Here is a 23,198-nt window from a genome sequence, read left to right as displayed (position 1 = left end):
GACTTTATTTATACCTCAGCTTATGCTGCTGTGCTTCCCCAGTAGTTTTGTGTGAGTCTCACGAGACTCTGTTGAATAAAGTACTTTGCCCAAAATGTTGTTCAGGGTAAAGCTATTAGGAAAATGTGTCTTATCTCCGTGTTGTTCTATCTTGCCTGGATGAAAAAGTTCACACGATACAGAGACAAGACTTTCCCCCTCAATCTGAGTTTTGCAAAGCTAAAGATAGATTAGGAATCCTGTGAAAAGAAAAATGATGAAATAGAAAAAGTAAAAGGCCAAAGTAGTTGTCAGAATGGGATTAACCTGACGGAGAAACAGAGTTCTCTATAAGAGAACACTTGAGGTACTTGGGCCACCACTTAATTGCACTTTTCCTTTAATAGCTTTGTAGGAAAATAAACAGGAGAGTAAGGAATTGGTGCTGGAGGAGAGAGCAACGTCTGGATGTTGAACCAGCGCTGGGCCTCTGCTGCATATCTTCAGAGAGAGTGGGGAAATCGGGATGTTCAGAGCCCAGCAGGAAGGAAGCTAGGAGAGGGGATTCCACCCCCCCTCAGAGGGATGCTACGAAAACAGTAATGCAGCCTGGCAGGCCAAGTCCTGTTGCATTCAGAGATCAAACAGCAGCCATCGATGCCTCGGAAGCTGCAGGATAGCTGCTGTAGTAAAGAGGAAAAAACAGGGCCAAACCTCACGCAGTAAATTGCCATTCCTTTTTTTTTTTTCCTACGTATTTCTGTTTTAATTTTTATTACAGATACCGTAGCTCAAGGAAGCAGAGCACAAAAAGCTGATGCTGGAACGATCCGGTAGGGAGCTGGGGAGAAGGGGTGGACTCGGGCTCATCCGCAGCAGCGCCGACCGCGGAGCCTACCTGATTTAGGCCTAGTGACAGTTGCGTTGGAGGCCTCGGGAAGGCAGGCAGCTCAGCGAGCATGTTTTCTCCCCGTGACGTGCTCGGGAGTGTGTACAGCCTGCATGCTAAACGCGAGTGGCTGGATGTGACTTTGCTCCTAACAGTTCTAAGAATGTAATAAAATCCCTTCTCACTCGCGCCTTTATTTTGGGATGGAGGGGGAGAGAAAGGAGCTTTCAGTATTCTGTTCAGGCCAGAGTTGGAAATGAGTGTGTTTTGCCTGCTTCTGTTTACTGTTGTCTTATTTAGACTTGTAAAACATGCTGTTCCTTGTTTTCTAAAAGTTGATGTCTTTTAAGTGCTCTATAATAATTTATCAGTACACAAACCCAGGAACTTATAATAACCTAAATGCTTTTTATTTTCCTTATTTAATCTGTACACAGAGCGTGCTGCATTTATTGTTGGAGTGTCTTAAGGTAGTCTTTTTTTTTAAATATCTTTGTGATCTGGAATATCAAAACGGTAGCATATGAAATAATGGCTGGTGAAATAAAACAAGACCCTGAGTTAAAAAGCGTGTCAAATTCAAATGTAGAATGGGAATGTTTTTGGTAAATATTAGCAGGGTGTGCTTAGAACAGGTGGTGTATTTATTCAAGAGTAGAGAAAATAAAACTTTCTGATAACAGCAGGGAGTCCTAGCTGCCTTTTACAGGGTTCAGAGCACCCAACAGTATCAACAGAAGTCAGATTTGTAGCATGAACTGTGTGAAATTAGATTTGCAATGTTCTTTATTAAAAAATAAAAATCAGTTCTAGAAGGTGAGAGCATTACCTTTTTTTTATCTTGATCTGTCTTCAGATTTTTTGAACGAGGAACAAACAATTGCTTTTTTTGATACTTTTGTCATGTGAACATCTATCTGTTCGCTAACAAATCATTTTTATATTGTCTGCTGACAATTATTCAGAAGCCTGTGACATATTAGAGCTAGAGTGATCTGTAGCATAAAGGTAAGACTTTACGTATAGCTTCTCATTTTGAGCTGTCTGGCTTCCTGTTAAAACAAAAGATCTGCAAAAGATAAAATGAGCTCTTGTATTCTTTTAAGTACTTTACAGTATCATTAAATATAGAACACGAGAATGTACATTAGCAGCTAAATTTCAAGTTTATGCAGCTGTACTATATATATATGAAATGGTTTATTTTTAATGCATGTACTGACATGAAGAATTAAATGGAAGAGGTCAGCTTATTGCAAGAACTGTGCCAGACGGGAGGTCTGGACACGCACTTGTTCCAGTACATTGACATGAAAGTTGACCCACAGCAAAAAAAATTTACAGGTTGCATGTAAAGTATGTCTAAAATGATTTTTCTCCTTGACCTTTTACACAATCTTTTACTAGAAAATACAATAAACAACTAAAGAATTGTTATCTTCTGTGCTCTAATGATGCTAAGCAGAAAATGAGGGCAATTCTTATTCTGTATGAGCTAACAAGCAGGCTGTGTGCGATCCAGATGCCTGGAGAGCTCAGGTGCGTCTCTTTCCCCAGTCCTTCCGTAGGTCATCCAGGCTCAAAGTGAGGAGGTGTCTGACTGGATCATCACAAACAAAACTTGCCAGCCAAACTTGTGACGAGGTGGGGAAAGAGAAAGATGACTCCTTGAGGACTGCTGGAGTCTAAAATAAAAGGAAAAGCAGCAAAGCGCAGTCTCTTACTCAGTATACGTGCTATGGGACTCGTGACTGCTGAAGGAAGGAGGGCGGTCTCACTGCTGTCCCTAGCCCAGTGCTGCTGCTTCAGCATGTGCTGCTGCTCCTCAGGTCATCTGTGACTTGTTTTGCTTCCTCCAGAGCATGATGCCCCCGGAGCAGAGCAAAACTGAAGGGACTAGGCCAGGTTAGCTGCATGTAGGGGTGGTGAGCTGCAGGATAGCTTCACCCGAAGTGGAGAAACTGAAGGAAGGCCTATACACTCTAAGCAGAACTGGGATTTACTTAGACTAACAGTACATCAAGAGGTTTAATCGTCGTGCATGCTTGAAGAATCAGTCGGCAGGCTGCAGGGGCACGCTGAGAGGAGCTTTACTGAAAGTGCAGTATCTGATTCTGAAACAGTTCTATAAATATGGAAGTATAAGAGATAATCTGTTGCTGTGAGGTGCCCTGCTGTATAATCACTAATCACAATGCATCTGAATTTTGAATGTCTGCTTCTTATTACTTGTGTACCTAGCTTATGTCTGATGTTTGTGGGAAGGTAACATCAGCAGAAGCTCGTGTAGCTAATCTCCATAAATCTGCCGCTGAAAACCTTCCCGTTGCTCCTTATGATTCTTACCCTGTGATGCTTTAAACTAAAAATCCTTGTGATAGCAGGGCTTGTCTCTTTCCTTTGCTGTAAATGCATGTTAAACTTCTTTGTTCGATGCACTTTCCCATTGCAGTTTGCTGTTTCTTAATTTTGAAATGCCGCCTGTAATTGTGTCTGTTTCCTGTCTGTTGCGTGCAAGTTGCTGTTTGGCAAAATATGTTTAATATACATTTATTCCCTCAACAGATATCCCCTTTAAGTAGTTTCACTATACTTTGTAACCATGGAAATGGTGTACAGATAATATTTATAAGGTAGAAGGAAAACAGGGTGTCTAATGGGACCCCTGCTGTTCTGAAATCTCTTCAGGAGGGAAAAAAAAAAAAGCCCAGACTCTTGGGATTCCATATAAATGTAGTAACTATTCTCTAAAGCAGAAGTATTTTTCTATAAAATGTGTATTCACTTTAAATAAATTAATTCCAACATTCACGTTGGATAGTCCTTTAAAACTTCGTTTTCTTTCACCTCAGTTCCCTAAGTTGTGTAATCCCCAAACTTCACTCCTCATCATAATGCTAGATTTAAGAAAACTTTAGTTGATTTGCAGTCACACATGGCTAACACTGAAACTGAAAGTTTGTTTTTGCCTGCCAGTACTGTTCTTCAGTGCTTGTTTTGGACAGGCACTTTCACTGTTTCTTCTCCCAAGGCTGGACGGCTGAGCAGGACTTTTCCCTCCCTCATCTGCTGAGGGTGTGTGTGATGGGTGAAGGGGGTAGTTTGGGGAGAGGATTATTTTGCTTTTGTTTTTTATTCTTCGTATTTATTATTCTGCTTTCAACTTTTTTTCACTTGTTTGGCATTTCCCCCTGCTGGCAGATTGAGTTAATAGCACTTCTCTCTGCTGTGGAAATGGAAGGCCGTAGCTGTCCTTGAATGCCACTGTTTTGTGGTTAAGACATTGGATGTTTTTCTGACGTTTTTTTTTTTTTTTTTTTTTTTTTTCCCTCTGAGCATCTGACAAATTCAAAGACTAGTTTGTACAGGCAGCGGATCTGCACATGCACAAAGCTGTCCCCTCAGACGTGCTACAAGCACTCGCAGCAGCAGTCGAGGATGCCTCCAGCTTTGCATTTCCTGTCCGCAGTCCTGCAGCACTACCTGGATCATCTCCTTCTGTGCTCTGGACCTCTTCCCGAAACTCGTAAGACACTTCTGCCTCACTAATGTGTCATTCCCACAAGCCAGCTCTCTCTAAGATGAAGTGGGTTGCTAGAAAAGGAAAAAGTTGGGCACTCAGTCTGAAATTTTTCCTCATACTTAAATGAATAAAACATGAAGCTGGAGATCCCTCCACTCTTAATGGAATTGGAAAAAATAAAATAATACTTTAAATACTGGAGTAGAGTTTTTTTCTTAATTTTTTTTCTTTGTGCCTTTTGTTTTTAAAGCAATCACTAGGATTTCATATTTTTTAACCTGTTTCAAACAGTGTTCTTTCTAGAAAATAGTGTTCTCTTCGCCTTGCAACTCCTTCTCCCACATCTCTTTTTCCCAAAATAGTCCTCTGTTGCTGAAGTATAAAAGGAAGGCAGAAACTTCCCAACCACGGGAATCCGAAATTTACAACACGCCGTAAGAACAGTAGATGTTAATGAAATGACTTTTCTAGGCATGTAATTTAAAAACAAAACAAAACCCAGGCAAACAAAGACTCTGAACAACTTCCCTTTTGAATTGTTTTTGCATGTTGAAACAAAACAATGGGCTTGTACAGCTAGGAGGACAACTCCATGTGTTTTCTGTTTGCCTTCTATCTTTTTCCCCTGCAGGTGTATGTATACTTTATAGCTATTTTGAAAATAAATAAATATAAAAACAGTTCGAAGACTGCAGAAAAGTCAGTTAACTTGTTTTAAGTGTAAAACACTTTTTTAGCACCATGTAAATCTTTTAATTTTTGGAAAAAAAAAAAATAATAATCCTAATCTACCAGCTTCAACTATGAAAACTTTGCTGTTGCACTGCTAATAAAGCATAAATTTAGTCTTCGTTAGGACCAGGGTTTCCTTGTGGTGTATGTAGGAATTAAAACAGCACAATAAAATTTACCAATGTACAATTTCAGGTCATCCCACCTTTCACGTGAGCAGGAATTTAGCCCTGCTGCACAGGAGGTGGCTTTGTGTTTATCTACAACTGGTGAATGGTAATTCACTGAGCAGAGTGAGGCTTGGTGTTCTTGTTAGTATTTCTCTGTCTGCAGTACAATAGCTTTTGAATACAACAATGCTGTAAAACATCCCCCTGTGGGGTTCTGGGCACAAAACCCAGAATTGTAGTGGTGATTATTTTATGAATGTTAGAAAGGGTTATATGGGAAATACAGGGAGTTCTTGGTACCTAGTAAGAAGGAACTGTCAAGCTTACCAACAGTCACAGGTCAGGCAGACTTCCTATAATTTTCTAGTTTACTTTCTTGTTAATAAAAGTTACCATGAATGTCTTGTTTATTATATAGAAGGGAATTAAAAATATATTTATAATTAAAATATTTTTATTATTTTAAATGGTGGCCTTTTCCTCTAACAGCGACAAAGGTAGATGTGTGAGAAAGTGGATGAGTGTTTTGTTTTTAAAGGTGGATTAAATGCTTAATCCTTGGTGAATGAAAATGTGTTAACTTTTTTTCCCTTTCAAGTGTAAGTGGCTTTAGCATATGCTTCTCTGATTTGAGAAACGTACAGTGAGCATTTGAAGAAGAGCAGCGTGTATTTGTGTAGGTAAAATGTGCAAAGCCACGTGTCTTATAAATCTGCTCAGGTAAGAGAGACAGGCCTGATGTTTTTAAAAACATCCATGAGCTGATTTTCCACCAGGCCAAACGTGCCTGGTTCATTTTCCTACAGTGGGTGGCTTTGTCGCCCACCCAGCCCCTGGCTGCTAGGAAAGGCTGAATTCACAGGGTTACTAACGCCTCACAGAGCTGTACTCAGAGTACAGCAGGACTCGGAGGGTAATCTTCATCTGTTTCTGTGTGTTTGACTGAGTTTTGGTTGGTGTTTTTTTTTAAATAGGGTTGTGAAGTAGTTTTGCCTTTACAACGGGATGGTCGTCTTAGCTGTAGTGAGTCTTCCAGCTCTCTGTCTGTATGGTAAATACAGTCCTTGTTCTGTAAAGACAGGTGACGGTGTCACATGCTTCCACTTCAAGTAAGTGTGATAGTTTCCTAAACTGTTTTAGAGAAGGTGAATCAGTCAGACCCTGAATGAAACAGGCTTTTGGTGTCTTAAGCTCCAATTTGTGTCTGTTCCGTGGCTAACGTTAGGGGCAGAGAGAGCTCTGAGGTAGCACTGGAGCTTGTAGTTTGAACACGGTGGGTTAATGTCTGTATACTTCAGTAGAAAACCAAAACCCCATGACTGCTGTGGTGGGAGCTATCCATCAGGAGAACTGTGGGGAGGTGAGCAGGGATCTGGGGGAGCTGGGCAGGCGAGCAGGCCTGAGGCCTGGCCGGGACCCTCAGCGTGCTCCCAGTGATCCCAGTCCCTTGCTGGGCGCCTGGGCCGGGGCTGACAGGAGCCCTCACAGCCCTGGTGGGACAGCTCGTGCTACCGGGCAGCAGGCCTCTTGTTCACCCCCAGTGGTGCTAACGTGTCCCCTACAGCATGAGTTTTGGGGAAACGTATTCCAGAAGAGCCCTTTCTGGGCGCTGCTTGGCCTGGCTTTTCTGGAGGCTGCGGAAATCCTGTTAACAAGTACGGCTTCTCTTTGTGTCTTGCAAATCACGGTAAAGAAACTTTTATGATTTCTTTTCAAACTTTTTTTGATTTTCTCTTCTTCAACCTTAATATTGTAAAGCTGTGCTCTAAATTGTGTGAGAATGGCAAGCTTAAAACCTCCTCTGTGCAATAATTAGTCCTTTTTGTCTGAGTTCATCCTGTACAGTGAACAAATCAGAGGCCCTATTGAGAAAGGAAAAAAAAATAATTTAAATATTATAGTGTGATATGTGTATATAAAGTTCCTGATTAAAGTTGCATGGTGTAACAGTAACCTGTGCTAGCTCTCAGAGTTAGGAAAAATGCTAGCCAGAAATGGCTAAACATGACTGGTTTTCTCGCGTTTTTTTTCCCAAATGAGTCTCTGCTTACGATAACATAAATTTTATTGTATAACTTTAAGGTCACAGTAAGAATCTGACTGATGTACCCAAACATTTTAACGTACAGACACTTAGCATTTTTGTAGTCTTAAATAGTCTTAAATTGTCAGATACTGTACACTAAGATGCGTAACCACTACGTGTAATTCTTCTGATTGTCCTCAGGGGCTATCAAGCCTTAGGCATAAGAGTTTTGTGTTTTAACTTTTCTCCTTATTTACAGACTACAGTTTAAAGTTGATCTGCAGAATATGATTGTTTTGGTAGCAGTGGAGTATTTTTTCCCTTAAATATGCTGTCTAGAAATATTGTAAAGGTTAAGGTCCTCTGTTTTATTTTTAATTACTTCAAGTGTGTTTATATATACATGTATAAAGTTTGTTTGGATACAAGTGAGGCATTTTCTGGTAATCATACCAAGAGCGTTAAAAAACAACAACAACAAAACAAAACAAAAACATATTGCGTAGGAAAAGGAGCTGAAAAACTAATACATCCCTTAATGTTAGACTACAGATTTGTAAAATAAATTCAAGTTGCAAAGGACCTTTGAAGTCATCTGGCTCTGCCCTGTTGCGCAGAGCAGGGCCAGCCTCAGATCAGGTTGCTGAGGGCCACGTGCAATCAAGCTTTGAGAATCCAGTTGATGTGTTTAAAAATGTGACTTGTTACTTTTTATTAAGACATTCAAACCAGTTAGATGCAATTTAATTAAAGTAACAGTTTAATAAAAAAAGGTTAATATGAGTGATTGTGAGCTGTTTAATTTTAACTCCCTGGTGTATTTTAATTTTAACTCTCTGGTGTGATATTTTTTAGTGAGAGTAAGAGGTGATGTGAGTTTGTGTATCTTCTCTTGCTGTGAACAAGAGATGTGATTTCATCTGTAGAAGCAGATTTTATCTGGTGCTTCTTCCATTAATACTATTTTGGATTGCCTTCCAGTAGTCATGAATACAGAGAGTTGTTGAGAAGCAAGCTGCAGATTTAGTTGGTTGTAAACTGTTCTCTGGCAAGTTTTCAATTTGGGATTTTGAATTGTCATGCTCCACTAATTCATTATGGCTTTATGAAGTACAGTTAAATTCTGTTCTTCAAATAAACTGTCCGTGAAAGGAAGTGGACTGACAGTTCCTTCGTTTCTCAGCAGTGACTGCTAGTAAGAATGTTTGTGCAAGCAGCACCTGACACCTCTGATATTGCTACTTAATCTGTGTCTGGTTTGGAAATAGGAGGGGCATCCTGACTTCAGGTTCTCTATTGCATCATCAAAGTCATTTAGCCAAAGAAACAGTGCTCGAATCTGTTCATGTAATGGCTGTCAGCAATACTGAGTTCAGGCCTTCCTGTCTCTACGCACTGATGGTGCAGGTCATCAAAAAGGTACCTGAATCAGGAGGTGACTATATCCTATCAATGTAGCACGCTTCTTAATTAGCAGGCTCCACTGACAGTCTCTCTGCTGCCCTTTACAGGACTATTACGGTGGCCTGAGCAGCAAGCATCTGCCTTTCCCCTTCCGTGAGGACCATAGCTGCAGATGTTTTGGACATGTCTTGTTTAAGAGAACTGCTGTATCCATACATTCCTTCTGATCCTTTTCATAATTCTGTGGTACAAAGAAACACAAAGCAAAACATCAATCAGAATCATCTAGGCTAACTAGTCCTCTGTGTAGAAAGTGGTAGGGACTTAACCACTTGACAGGTTGTTGTAAGGGCTAATGTGTAGAATACTATAAAAATATTAAGAGCAATGGCAAACCTAACTCCAAGATGCATGGAGTTACCAGACTGGGTTGTTTGTTCTTTGTTTCTCTGTCTCAATCCCCTATTTAAGAAAACATGCTTGTATCAGGCGTAAGTTTTTCTACATCTCTCATTAGTGCGCTGCTTATGAGGAAACCAACTCTTTATTTGATGTAGAACTTGAATATTGAATTTAAAAAAAAAAAAAAAGGCATGCAAACTGAAAACTCAGAATGAGAAGAAATTACTCAGATGTTTTATTCTTTAAGCTTATCCTCTCTGCTAAATGAGGCAGAGATGCCAGGAAAAATACTATACTTGCATGAGGGCAGAACTGAAGTGTTTTGTATTGTTGAAGGTTTGACTTTCAAACATTGACCTGCTTTCAGCACTTAAGAAGAAAACCTGTAGTAAGTCATATACAGAAGAGGATGCAGATGTATTTCCATTCCCGGTCTAGGTCCTCTTTAAGTGACTTCTCCAAGGCAACACAGCAAATCGCTTGGAGGGTCACGATTAGACTCCTGGTGTGCCCAACTCTGTCCTCGGGAGCCCCTGGGTTCCCAGCCTGGGGTTGCAGCTCTTTGGAGCTGTTCTCAGTGTCAGCTGAGGGAGAGGGATCCAGCCCAGAGGAAGGCAGGGCCCCTCTGTTGATAGGGGAGGAAAATAAAAGGAAGGAAGGAACAGTTAATCATGCTGTTATTTCCAAGTGGCTGTATTCTCTTCACATTGTATGTACTCATGCTTCAAGCAAATAGATGTCTCTTTTTTTTTTTTTTTTTTAATAATCATTCTAGGACTGTATTTGCAGATGTGTAGTGCGACTGTTTTGTTTAGCTTTCCAGAGTCGGTCACCTACAGCAGGGAGATTTTTTTAATAGCAGGGAGATGCAGTTGTTGCAGTTGCTTGTTGAAGAGGCAAAGTTAATGCTTCTGTAATTAGAGAGCTTCCTCTATAGATTTTTTGGGACCAATAAAATCACGGATAAATGGTAGGAGGTGGCGGTGACAAGTGAAGTTTTCAGTTGGAGAGGAAGCAACTGGGGTTTGAGAATCAAGGCTGTCTCCTCAGGAACTATCAATAGTGAGGGTGTTGCAAGTTCTGGAGCGTCCAGAACAAAGGCACTGAATTTGATTGCAGTTTCCAAACAAGCCATCCTCCCCTGCCCATATTCTACCACAATGGATGTTGTTTATACTGATCTGAAACTGCTCTAAAACGAAGGCTGCAGGAGATAAGTTGTTAAATCTTGTTTGTCAAAATGCACAATGAACTTCGAGACTGGGAGAGGACAATCCCAGTCACAGCCAGCTGTAGGTCTCCCATTTTCTGTTCTCGTCTTGGTGCTCATCGCAACGGTGCTGCTGCTAGTTGGTGCGTGCCTGCTCCTCCACTGGTGCCGGCCTCTGCAGAGTGAGAGATCACAGAATCACACATCAGTCTAAGTTGGAAGAGACCTCAAAGATCACCCAGTTCCAGGGTCACCTCCCAGCAGACCAGGCTGCCCAGTGCCCCATCCAGCCCGGCCTTGAACGCTTCCACTAGGGCTCCAACTATTTATGAGCTGGGGGCTTGAACTTCAGCTCTGCGGTGACTTCTGTGTGGATAGAAACATTTCTGCAAAGATCTTGTTGGCTGTGGATCCCAGCTTAAAATAGACCGATATTCTAGTATTTTACTAGAAAATTGGAGTGTTTTGGAGGTTTTTTTAGCGTCAGGCAAAGTAATTGAACAAATGAGGTATCATTTGTATTTTAGCTATCTTTTGAGGACTCTGACTCACAAGCTTTTATGATTCATATGCGGATGACTTAAGAAGTCCCACCTTTCTGTGCTGCTCACTGTTTTTCCCCCCATGACACGGGCGGCGTGCCTTCTCAGCCTACGTGGTTCATGACCTAGCATATTAGCCTAAACTGCCATTGATTTCGGTTTACGTTAATGCTCGGGGATTTGAGCTGTGCTGACACGCCACCTGCTTCACCACCTCTGTCGTGCTGCTCTAACCTCTGGCAGAGGAGGTGCCAAAACGTCCGGGGTGGGCAACCTCCTCGTACCGAGTTGTGACATCTGACAGGCTTGTGACTTGGGTCTTAATAAAGTGATGGAGAAGGGATTTCCCCCAGGGGAGGGGGACACAGGCCTTGGCAGAGCTGGGATGGCATTATTCTCTAGTGACTCTAATAATTTGTATTTTAATCCATATTAGAGTTGTAGATCTCCTCGTCTTTCCCTTCCCATGTCAAACATTTTCTTTCGAAGTGGTATTTTTTGGCTAGCTTCTACATCAGTAAAAACAAACAACACCCAAATCTTTCCAAACTTTTGAATTTTCTTTATCTGTTTCAAATTGTAGTTAAGCTGTTTGTTACAATTTTTTATTTTTATTTTTTTCTCTTTTGCAGGAGGGGGTAGAGAGCTGAAGGGAGTAACTTCCTCAAAACTGGTAAGTGCTCCTTCCCTGAGCTGGGATGGCTTACCTAAGAATAGATGACACAGAGCTGGCATGCATTCCTGGAAAAATTTGATGTTTACTGAAACTGAAATCCTATCTGTTCTTATATTCAGAAATTAAATCTTAAAAAGTAAATGTTACAGATGGAAGCCCCAGTCCTATAAATAAATTCACTGTAGGGTTGAGATTTGGGCCTGAGGGTCTGTAAGTACAGTAGATATTTAACATCATCTTTCAGAAATAATAATGTTATTTTTTTTTTCTGTACAACGTGAAAAATTTATCTGAAGGGATTCTGGGTGCCAAAAGACTTCTATCTAAAATTCTAAGTTACTTAGGGTCCTTCCATGAAGTAGTTAGAGAAGTAATTCATGGCTTTTGTGTTTGTCCTACCTTTTTTTTTTTTGCATTTGTGCGTGTGAGTCTAAGTTACATAAGCTGTGTTTTTAGTGTACTTTCCAAAATAGGCATAGTTTAAATGGCTTTGTGATGTTTTAGAGTTTCTGAAGTGGATTGTATTTTATTTTATTTTATTTTATTTTATTTTATTTTTTTAATTGGGATAATAGTGGAGAGGTACTAATGCACTTATATGACTCTTGCAGAGTTGAAGGTTTCGTTCAGTGTCGGTGCTTTTATAAGCATGTAACATTTGTGCTGCTTTAACTGAGGCGAGTTGTGGTACTTTTTCTGACTGTGAGATTTTAAGTCTTGAAGCAATCACGTTAGAAATAAGGGATTGTTTATGACAAATGTGAGCCTGCAGGAAATTGAATGGAGGACTGCTGCCTCCAAAGATTGAAATTAATCCAAGGAATGGCAAATTTACATCTCGTTATTGGTGTTCCTCCTGGTTGTGGCTTGGAAGTATGTCTGTATGTGCAAGAGATGCAAGTACTCCCCAGTCCTCTGCTTTCTCTTTGGAAGTCGCAGTTTCTAGCACTGAACAAGGCATTTTCATGTTTTCTTTTTAAAAACTAATGGGATGAAGAATGTTTGCAGACCAACCCGTCCATGCAATTTCAATCATCTACAAGGTTTTTAATTAAAATAATAATTCTACTGTCATAAGAGTAAAGTGGAAAATGCAATATATTTTATGATTAATCCAGGGATAATTTTATACATCCTAGGATGTGATATTGTAGCTAGTTTATAATGCCACTCTTCTTGAGATGTTAAATCTCCCCTGGAAGTTGAATCTGAAAGAAAAAAAGCTTAAGGATATTGAGGATTTTTGCACTTAAACGTGTGACCACTTGTTTAGGAAGTTCTGTACCTGCTTTTGAAGGAAATACAACCAATATTTAACCAGCTGCCCTCATATATTTCTAGACGTATTCTACATAAAACAGAAAAAAAAAAAATGATCTAGGACTTGCTGGATGTAAAGAATGATCGCTTATTTTTTAATTAACATTGGCAAAGTGTTTAAGGTACTTCAGGGGAATTTCAGACGGGGATAACTTGATAGTTATTCCTGCTTGGGGAGGGAAGCTACAGAAGAAGTGTGTTCTAGAGTGCTTCAGCTGAGTAACAACTGTATATATATTTTTTTATTATTATTATATATTATTATTATTATTATTTTTTTTTTTTTAGAAATTGGCAACATGACCAAATTTTAAAATTATTGCTTTATTTAAAAAAGATTGTTCTCCAACCCCCGGTAATGATTTGGATGCTCAGGACACTTCAGAACCTCCTGATAAATTCTTCACTGACCTTTTCCTGTTTCCTCATCTTTAAAGTGATGGTGATGTGTGCTGCAGCTTGGCTGCCATGCCAAATGTATAGCATCTTGTTTGCAGCTTAGCACAATTCCCGTAATCACCAATATTGGCCCTGTTTTTGCGAAGGAAAACAGTAGTGCTGCTGGTGACAACTACAGCAGCTGGGGAGAAGGTGATTGCGAAAAGATTGTGCTTTACTGTGGGGCCTTTGCTGATAGAGTAGAGATAATTTCTCTTCCTTATGTATGAGACACCTAGTTTTTGAAGAGAGGAGGTAGTTTCCCGTGTTTAACATGTCCCTCCGTGTAACTTTGCCAGCAGAAGGCATCTGGAAGTAAATGACACTGCAAAGCAAGTTGCTTGTAATGGGAATGCTGGAGGGAGGGAGAGTAGGAAGAGAGTGAAGAGTCAGAAAAACTTTAATTAAAAAACAAATCTTTTGTCTTTTCTTGGAGGCTTCAATTTTATGTATTGAAATCAATTCTACAATTGATCAATTTCTAATCCATATATGTTTTAAAAATATTTGTAGTTATGAAGTCTTAATATCTGTTAACTTTAAAATTACAGTAAAAGAAAAATCTGAAATTGTAACAAATAATGTCAGGTGGAGTTAGTTGATGATGGGTATATTACTAGAATTGTTTTTGTTTTTTTTTCCTGGCTTGCTTGTTCCCCAGTACAGCAGCAAATTACCCGTGTTCCTGTCTACAACTGTGTAAACATGGCTAGGCTGAACAGCCACTTGCTTCTACAAAGCACTATCACTTTTTTCTTAAACTTCTAAAGATTAGTTGTGAAAAATCTTTCCAGCTGCTCAAGATGTCTATGAAATGAAGTTGGATTATTTTTTTATGAACCATCAATATTATAATATTTATAATATCTGCCTGTCAGATTAAGTTTTGCATTTGTGTGGTGTCTTTTTTGTACTCCTTAGAAGTACCACATCATTTTTCCCGTGAACTTGTACTAGGCTTTACAGTCAGGTGTATTAAAATCATGTATATCTTTTACATTCTCAGTTGAGACAACTTGTTTTGGTCTGTTTTGCTCTTTAAAGTTAGCACGAAGCCATAGAATGATAGTTGCTGTTTATCACAAGTGCCATCTCATTCATGGAAGACGCCCTGAGAAGAACTTTGTTTGTGCCTGCCTGCATCTTTACCTCAAAATGGAATTTCCAGGGCTTGTAAAAGACTTTTTGCCTCTGCAGTGGGATCCAGTTTTCATTAGTCACTCTCCCACGTGGTTTTCTGAAGTACGGTTTCTTTTGAAACTGCAGTGATAGGGACTTAATGCACGCTGTAGTTGTTCTTGTCTGTGACTGGAAGTAATAATCCAGGGTTCTGTTTTCTCATTAAGGCTTGTGGTAATAGAACAGGGAACTATATGTAACTTCCATGTATCCCTTGATACAAATTACGATTTTATGGAGAGTAGTGCTGCAAAGGCAGCTGTTCTAGCTCTTCTGTCACGTGTGGGAGAGACTCTTGTAGAAGGTCATTCGATGTGTTGACTAGAAAGTCTTATCAGGCCTTTGTTATTTAAATAAGTAACTTTCAGCTAACAGCAGACAGCACTGAAAAAGAATGAATTTAAATACAATGCTTTTACAAAAACCCTTGATAGTCTTCTCCTTTTGTAATGTGATATTTGGAGAGAGAAACAAGGCTAATTTAAAAACCAACCAACCAACAAACCCACCACTTCTTATTTTAAGGACTTCAGACTTGTCCAACACTTCAGTATACTGTATTTAGACAATATTAAAATAAAATTCTCTAATTTAAATGAATTACTCTCTTTTTACAGTCTACATGCCTAATCTAATCTGTCACTAGCCTTTTGAAAACAATGAAGTCCCATTATGTAGGCCTCTTAGTTGACAATACCTGTGTAATAACTGTGAGCAGTCTTCAAAAGATGAAAAATTGGAATTACTTTAACACTCGAACAATTTCATGTGTGATGTCTGGATGGAAAGACTGGTATATAATGTTTTCTGAGGCTTTGTTTTCTGCGTACATCTCTATATAGGTATTTGTATATATTTTCATCCATTTTTACACAAGTTCTTTTGTGTTTTGAACATATAGGATACAGAAGGGAATTTTAATCCTGTTTCAGAATCATGATGTTTTTAATGTATTTCTGAACAAAAATTACTTGTCTAGCTTTTGAGGCTTTTAGAAATAGGGATGTTGATGCTTTTCTTTGTCAGGGGTTAGGGGGATTCGTTTGTTTGAAGTACAGGTGAAGATGGTAAACTCATACCTACTGGAATTCTACCTAGAAATAGCAAAGGATTTTAAACTTAGAGCACAAGATATTAAAAAGCATTATAGCTGTCTTCTGTTCCTTCAAAATATGAAATGACTAACTCAGCACAAACTTTAGGCATTGCATGTTAATGTTCTGTGGGATTACATGCAGACCATCCCAGCTAACAACAGCTCTAAAGTCTCATGGAAGTATGGTAATGCAGTACATTCTGGTTAACAATTTATTGCTATTAGGGTTACAGAATTTTAGCCTCAAGAATATTTTCTTCTCTATGCAGATTTCTTTAAAACACTTTCAGTAGCCAAATTTCTAATTTAATATGCAACTACAATGGAATATTGGTAGGAAATAGCTGCCTGCAAGCTAGGATAAAAGTATGTCAACTTTGGGATATGTGAGAAGTAATCTGGCTAAACTACTCCCAAGAAAGGCATTCTGTACAGCTCTTAGATTTCTTGTGATTGAAAGATCACTTTTTTTTTTTTTTTCTAGACTAGGAAGCTGCAGCTGAATATAGTTCACTGAATTCCTGCTCTGTTACACTTTTTTTTTTTTTTTTTTCCTCTCAAATTAACTTGTCTTTCAGGAACTAAAGCAAAACATTTATTTTTCTATAGCGCTGTTGTGGAGAGGAAACCAGAAACTAAAGGCACTGGAATCAGCAAAGACACATCTAGAGAAAGTGGAGAAGGTAGAGAATGGAGCTGCAGACTCTACAGGAGGCTCTGAAAGTGGAAATTCAGGTTCACCAGGTAATTTGTATTCTTTCTTGCTTTATATTTTTAATTAATAGCAATGTTATTATTACAGATACTATTACAACTAATGGTGGTATTGAGTAATACCATTACAACTATAGAAATAATTGTCTTACAAGCTTGGAATTGCTTTAGAATTTCATACTCACTGTATTTTGACCCTACCACCTGTTGTTTTTAGCAAATGTGAAAAAATCTACATATCAGGCTGTGGGTGGGGATTTTTTTGGATATTTTGTAGAAGTGATGAAAAACAGTCTGAAAACTCAGTGTTCAGTAACTTGTGTCTGGAAGGGTTTTCTGATGTTCTAAAGCCAACTTCAGTATTAAGTTGGAATGAGAAAAATATGTTGGAGGAACTTCCAAGCAAAGGTAAGAGGACATGTGCATATTAATTCAAACAAGTATTGAGACAAAATTGTTATAAACAGAGTAGCTGCTGTCTAAAATGTTAAATTTATCAGGGAAGCCTTTTTGAAAGACAGTTCTCCAAGTATTTCTCAAGTATTTCTTCTGGACAGCTGAAACTGACAACTGTTGCACAATGGATAAAAGAAATTTACAATGAGTTATGCTGATCAGTTTTGCAAATTTTGTAAAATGTTTCCAAGTTACCTAGAACACTTGTTTAGACAAGTCATCAGATGACTTGTTCAGTAGTTTTTGCAATGATGAGCGTAGTGCAAGAACGTGAGTGGGTGGGTTAGTAAAATGAAATTTAATCTGCTTTAATAAAGATGCAACTTTCAGCTGAGGAGAAAAATGATAAAAAGCTATGGATGAATTTCCAGAACTACAGACAATATTTTGCTCTCCTCAAACTCCGAGGCCCTTGCCTTCAGAACTTCAGTGAAGCTGTGTTATTGGGGTAATAAAACTCAGAAATTACACATGGCATTACTGCAGGCATTAAAATTTAAGGTTAGTAAGTACTTCAATGTTATCTGCTATGTGGTGATCAGAACACTAGAAATACTTGTATTCATATAACAGCATTTACCAGTTGTGTATCTATATTTCTCTTTACTCATAAACTAACCAAAATTTTGAGGCAACAATTTTTAATATTAAAAATCTTCAAATGAAATGTTTGAGTTGTACTGTATACATTTCAATTCTTTATTATTGTTATCTTACCTTATCTTTACATTTTAATTCTTTCAATTAGAAATATAATATATCCTTTCTTTTGGCAGTGCCCCAGGATTTCTGGACAATTGTCTCACTTGTCATCATCTGCCTATTTTTTTTCCAAGGACTTTTTTTTATAAAGCTTGCTAAGACTCATACAGTCATATTTTGTCCTCCTTTTGTACCTGGTGGACAGGTGTCTGTGATGAAGTTCAGCTTTTCAGTGTGTGAGCAGAGCCTCCTAACTTTCTGATGCAGCATGTCACTTGTCATGACTGCTTATGTAGCTGTAGACAGTGATGCTCAGTATGATTGAAATTTGTTTGTAGAATAGCTCTTTATTTCCTGCCTATTCCAGTTCACATTCAGAACTCCATCTGAAGCTTTGATGCTGCCTGTTTGGCAGAATGTATCTTAAATTACTACCAGTAAGGACCCAAAGAAGGTGTTTAACTGGGATATGGTTTAGTGGGGACTGCTAGCGTTAGGTCAGAGGTTGGACTCAATGATCTTGAGGTCTCTTCCAACCTAGAAATTCTGTGATTCTGTTTAGTAGAAGATGCTTTTTTGTTCTGTTTCGATGATTGAAGGTTCCTCTATAAGTGATGTCTGACCAGGTCACTTACTATATTGAAGTACAATTTAAATATTAAAATATCTTTCACAGCCAAGGTATATTGCTTGTCCTGAGAAGAGACGCATCAACTCTAGCAGAGCTCTGTTCTGCTACTGTGTTGACTTGAGTGAGGTTATTTTGAAGCAGTCTGCTCTTCATAGTTTTTGATCACAAGAGGTGTGAAAGGCGCTCTATTTAGCTATTCTCTCAGCAGGGTTGGGCTTCATGGATGACTCTTCAAGCTGATGGGTGGAAAGAAACAAAAGCATCCTTTCTCTTTTCATTTATTAGCAAAAAGAACGGAGTATCTTAACTTTAGCAAACATTTTTCTTATGATTGGATGATGCCGTATTACATCATCCATAAATTTAGCAATACATTATGAACAATTTACGGCCACTGAGTATGTTTTCCTGTGATTGAGTCTCTACAAGAACTTTGTATGTGTCAAGACAAACAGATCTGTTTTTTGTCAAACTCTGATGTGGCAGAAAGCACCGAGGAAAAATGAGCTAAGAACGTCAGTGCAAGGCTAACACAGCACCTCCACATCCCATGATACTGAATGATGAACCAATAATATTCAAAGTAGATAAATGCCAAGAGATGCGCCTGGGAAAAACTGCCCATCTTGCATCTGTAAGAGCAGACTGAATTAGCACTGAGCAAGCAGTTCTTGTGGTACAGAGTGCTTGCATGTTGCATGCAGTTTTAATCCCTCTTTCTCCCAGTGATGGAGAACTGGAGAAGTACAGGGAAGTGTGCCAAGAGTGAACAAAACAATGGAATGACTTGTGCTTGAGGAGACTTTCAATCTGAAAGAGATGACTTACCAGGAATGAAACGTGGAAAAATGTGGTATGAAGAAGATGAATAGAGCAACAGTCAAGAATGGCTTTCCATAATTTCGTTTGACCCTCATGCACACAGTAATAGGAGGCAGATTCAAAAGAAAAAGGAGGTCCCTTTACCCAGGAGTACTACAGTAACTTTGGAACATATTGTTACAGAATTTGGAGTGTTCTCTTGAGTTCAAAAAGTAATTAAGGCAGGATAACGGAAGAAAATTTTGTTACTAGCTATTGAGCCTAAGATACCATCTTTGAAGACATCCAAGATCTAAATTTCTAAACGATGGGAAATACACTTTTGCAGTACTCCTACTGATGGTCATGTTTGCTATTGGCTAGTACTGGAAAGATGTTAGAGCAGGTAAACCTGTGGTCTGGCTCAGACTTATTCCTCTGTTATGCTTTTTCTGATTAATGCCACTTTTAGAATGTGAAATGAAATAAACTTTTAAAAATCATTGACAAAGTGAATTCTTGGAGCCCCATCAATGCAGGTAGAATTAAACGCTCTTCTTGTTTGTTCTTTCTTTCTGTTCCTCACTCCTTTTCCTGATTTTGATGAGTCAGTGGAGAAGAAAGTACAGACTTTGCTGTGTTTTTTCCTCATGTGCCAAGAACAATGTAATGTGATGAGACTTAGCTGTAACCAGAAAAGAAATTTGGGGGTGGTGGTGGTTTGTTGCCCCTTCATTGTGGGCTCTAGTTTTCCTTAGTGATAGTGTGATAACTTCCCTGCTTATCAATAGGCAGCATCTTCCTGCAGCTGCCTGAAGGAAATGAAGGAGGAAGAATAGTGAATGGTAGCCATCTGTCTGCTTTCCCTTGGATGTGGAGGGCATCTCTTCTGCAATGATCTCAATCTCTGACTGAAGGAGGAAAGCGGCAGAGATACTTCTGAACATGGGCCTTCCATGTGGTACCAGCCAAGCCAACACACAGGCGTTCCCTTAGTACTTGAGACGTTCTGTGCTTGAGTGCACAAACAGCTTTTGTATTTGCAGTGATTCTCTGTGATTTGTGTTGCTTGTGACTGCAGGCAAAGGAGGCTGCAGCTCTACAGGAGGCATTGCTGTTAGAGTAGCTTACCCAGCTGCTTTAAATTGTCCTAAAAAGGCATCACTTGTTTAAGAACTGTTTAGGAGAGGGAACAAAAAGTGGTGGATTAGAGTGATAGTTTTACTATATTAATAAGGATAGGTTTTGAAATTATATATATTGAATTCCTCGTGGATTATGTCTAGCTATTGAATGCTATGAAATGTGTATTTTTTTAACATTCTCCAAAACTGTTGACTTTTAAGCTGTTCAGTGTGATCCTTAATGAAAATTTTCATTTTATCATTGCATCTCTTTCTTTCTAGAAACTGGTTGCCCAAATGAAGCAAGATCCGCAGGTAACTATTTCTTTTTGTATTGTATTATTTACCATAAAAAATACAGAGAATCACAGTGCATGGGAATTTTAGATATTTCATCATCATGTTCTTCCATGCTAACACGGTTTTTAAAAGAAAGCTATTACAAGCAAGTCTTTAAGCAATGACTGGATTGTTCTTTTAAAAGAAAAACAAAAAATCCCTGCAGATAAATCAACTAAACAAAAAAATCTCACCAACACTGTTGGAGCCTTTTGTCTCATTTTTAGAAGTTTAAATCAAGGGGCTCTTGCAGGCTGTGGTACAAGTGTTAAATAAGTTTCTGATTCTTCTGGAAGTTTTTCTTCACAAAAACTGCCACTCACTTTTTTATTGTCTGAATTATAAAAGGAGAGGATCCTCCTTCCAATAAATTTTGTCCAAATGAAGAATAGAATATTCAGCTTGAATACAGTCTTAGATATCCAACTTCAGCACTGTGATGTCTGAAGAGTGGATACCAGGCCTTGTGGTGTTCCAGAGCTACTGAAGTTGGATAACTAGACTTCTTGTGTAGGCAACAGAAGTCAGCTCTTTCCCAGTGACAGGGTAAAGAGACTTGCTTGAATTGCACGGCAATTAAGCACTCTAGTTATCTGAATGGGGAGTTACGTGGAGTTAGTCTAACCAGTGTGAAATGTTGAGTACAGGGATAAAGAAAAGCAGCTCACTTCAGGTTTGCTATTAAGTGCTTCCATTCCCATACAGCACTGAATGCGCTGTAATTTTTTGCATACATGTTTTCTGATCTCAGTGGAGTGGGAAGACAGCTTTTTGTAACTGTCAAGTACAGAAAGACCCCTGACAGAAGTGTTGAGGGAGGAGTAGGATAGCATTGGAAAACCTACTTGCTAGAACTTCCTTATTCTGAAGGGGTTTGGGAAAGGTCTGCTGCTCTTACTTGCTGGGCTAGTCTGCTAATGATTAGCCTGCAGAGTAATTTGCTTTCTGTTCGTGTCCATTGAAAGGCAGCTCAGGGCTGCAAAAAGCCATGCAAAGTTCATGAAGCCAGGAAGAATGAATCTGGTCCCTGATTCCAAGCTCTTAATAATCTGGGATAAAAAATGCATTAACTAGAATCCAGAGAAAGGGAGGATGACTGGTCAATATCTGGTTTTGCTAGGATTGTGTTTGTATTGGAGAGATCTATCCAGAGATAACTGAGCTGAGATTGGTACACATTTTGAAATTGTGGATGAATATAAAAATGGGGAAGTTGTCCTGAGCATGAAGTTCCTATAACAATATTAGTTTCATGTTCTAATATTTCTGTATAACACAAGAAACCTACATCCTCTAGTGTAAAGAATTTACAACATAAATGATGGGGGGGGAGTAATGCAGAGAAGTTTGCTTCCCTGTCACATTTCTTCAAAGCTTCACAGGCTTTAAACTGAGTGCAAATCTTTTTTAAATTTTATTTTTAGTAGAAAAGAAATAGTCCTGGTAAAAATTGTGTTCTCTCTGCATCTTTATAGTGATGTTTATTGCTTTTAAATCTTAAACTTAAAGTGCTATTGTAAGCAAAGTGCTGATATGAATGATGTGCTAAGGCAGATGTAATTCTCTTAAATATAGTCTAAGGCATAAAAATACATGGAAATGAAGACTTAGATATGTTAGCCTTCATTTGGCATGTGTAGCAGTTAAGATTTAATAGATATGGTTGCTGATGCTCAACACAGTCAAATGCATGATAACGTCTTTGCATAAGTAGCATAGGTGAGTGTGCTTTAGGGGACATACTGTTGCATTCAATATGATACAATTGCATTGTATATTGACAAACATTTCTTGTTTAATTTGTAAACTTGATGGAATGTATAAATGTGCTTTATATTGTGGTGAGCACTAATGGATGTTCAATGAAATCTGAATTCCAAACTGAGTTGTCTCTCTCTGAGTGCTAGAAAGGTCCTCTGATGGTTTTTGCACTCAGTGACTTAAGCAAGGCTTTGTTGAGCCTCTTGAATTTTATTGGCTGTACATCCAGAGGTGCTGTATCTGTAGTATAATATGAAAAAAAAAAAAAACACCTTCCTGCTACTACTCTATGTTAACAAATGGAATATCTTTCTCACAGATATTTTTTCTTTCTAATCAGAATGCTGATTTGAAGAAACAGCTTCACGAACTTCAAGCCAAAATCACAGCTCTGAGTGAGAAACAGGTAGGGAGATGTATTTTTAACACACTTTTCTAAAGATGTATATTCTCCCAGCTTCCAAGAGTGCTGCTATTTTTTTTTTTTAAGTGCAAATATAAGTATGGGCAAAGACATTTGGGATTTATATTTGATTTCTCTCAACAAAAGATAGGATGAATTATTGCAAGTCTATCAAACAAGCAACTACTGTAATCAGTGGAAGCTATAACAACAAATTACCTAGCATCGAAACTAATGGTTTGTATTAAGGGAGCTGGGAAAATGAAATAATTTTGTCACTTCCTTTATTGTTATTTTGAAACTTATTCTAAACCAGAACATCCTGCTTTAGGCAGATCTTCAGATTCTGTTTTCATCGGTCCAGACTGTGCAATTCCAAATGAGTATGGTGGAATTTTTCTTTGTGTCAAGCCCAACTAACTACATGTTAGCTTAGGTACCTAAGAGATGAATTGGAGACTTGTTTCTTGTTTTTACCAGGATAAATTGCATTTTGATTGTCTTACATTTGCTATTTTGTAGGAATTCTCTTCAATAGGTCTTAAGTATTATTAGTAATTATAACTGAATGATTTATAGAAACACTGTGGAACTGGATGATGCATCTTGTGGGTAACTAGAAGAAAAATATCAGAGACATCTGAAAACTTGTTCTCGTTTGTGTTTTTTAACAAAACACAA

The 23,198-nt window shown here is 38.6% G+C and overlaps 1 protein-coding gene across 4 annotated transcripts in view; it reads left to right on the top strand.

The window, feature by feature from the left end:
* The window catches only part of PHF21A (PHD finger protein 21A), a 132,416-nt gene that overhangs the window by 20,593 nt on the left and 88,625 nt on the right, over positions 1–23,198 (top strand). For 2 of the 4 annotated variants that reach the window (XM_084288197.1, XM_084288199.1), the window contains exons 2-5: positions 11,510–11,550; positions 16,196–16,330; positions 20,297–20,329; positions 22,455–22,520. In XM_084288197.1, the coding sequence (XP_084144323.1) occupies positions 16,277–16,330; positions 20,297–20,329; positions 22,455–22,520 (153 nt within the window). In that variant the 5' untranslated portion in view covers positions 11,510–11,550; positions 16,196–16,276. Of the gene's footprint in view, positions 1–11,509; positions 11,551–16,195; positions 16,331–20,296; positions 20,330–22,433; positions 22,521–23,198 lie in introns of all 4 variants that reach the window. The other 2 variants (XM_084288196.1, XM_084288198.1) reach the window with 1 other exon arrangement.

Source organism: Netta rufina (assembly GCF_964035555.1).
Source record: "Netta rufina genome assembly, chromosome: 5".
NCBI classification, from domain to species: Eukaryota; Metazoa; Chordata; class Aves; order Anseriformes; family Anatidae; genus Netta; species Netta rufina.
The sequence above is the reverse complement of the archived record's forward strand: the minus strand, read 5'-3'. Positions and strand labels throughout refer to the sequence as shown.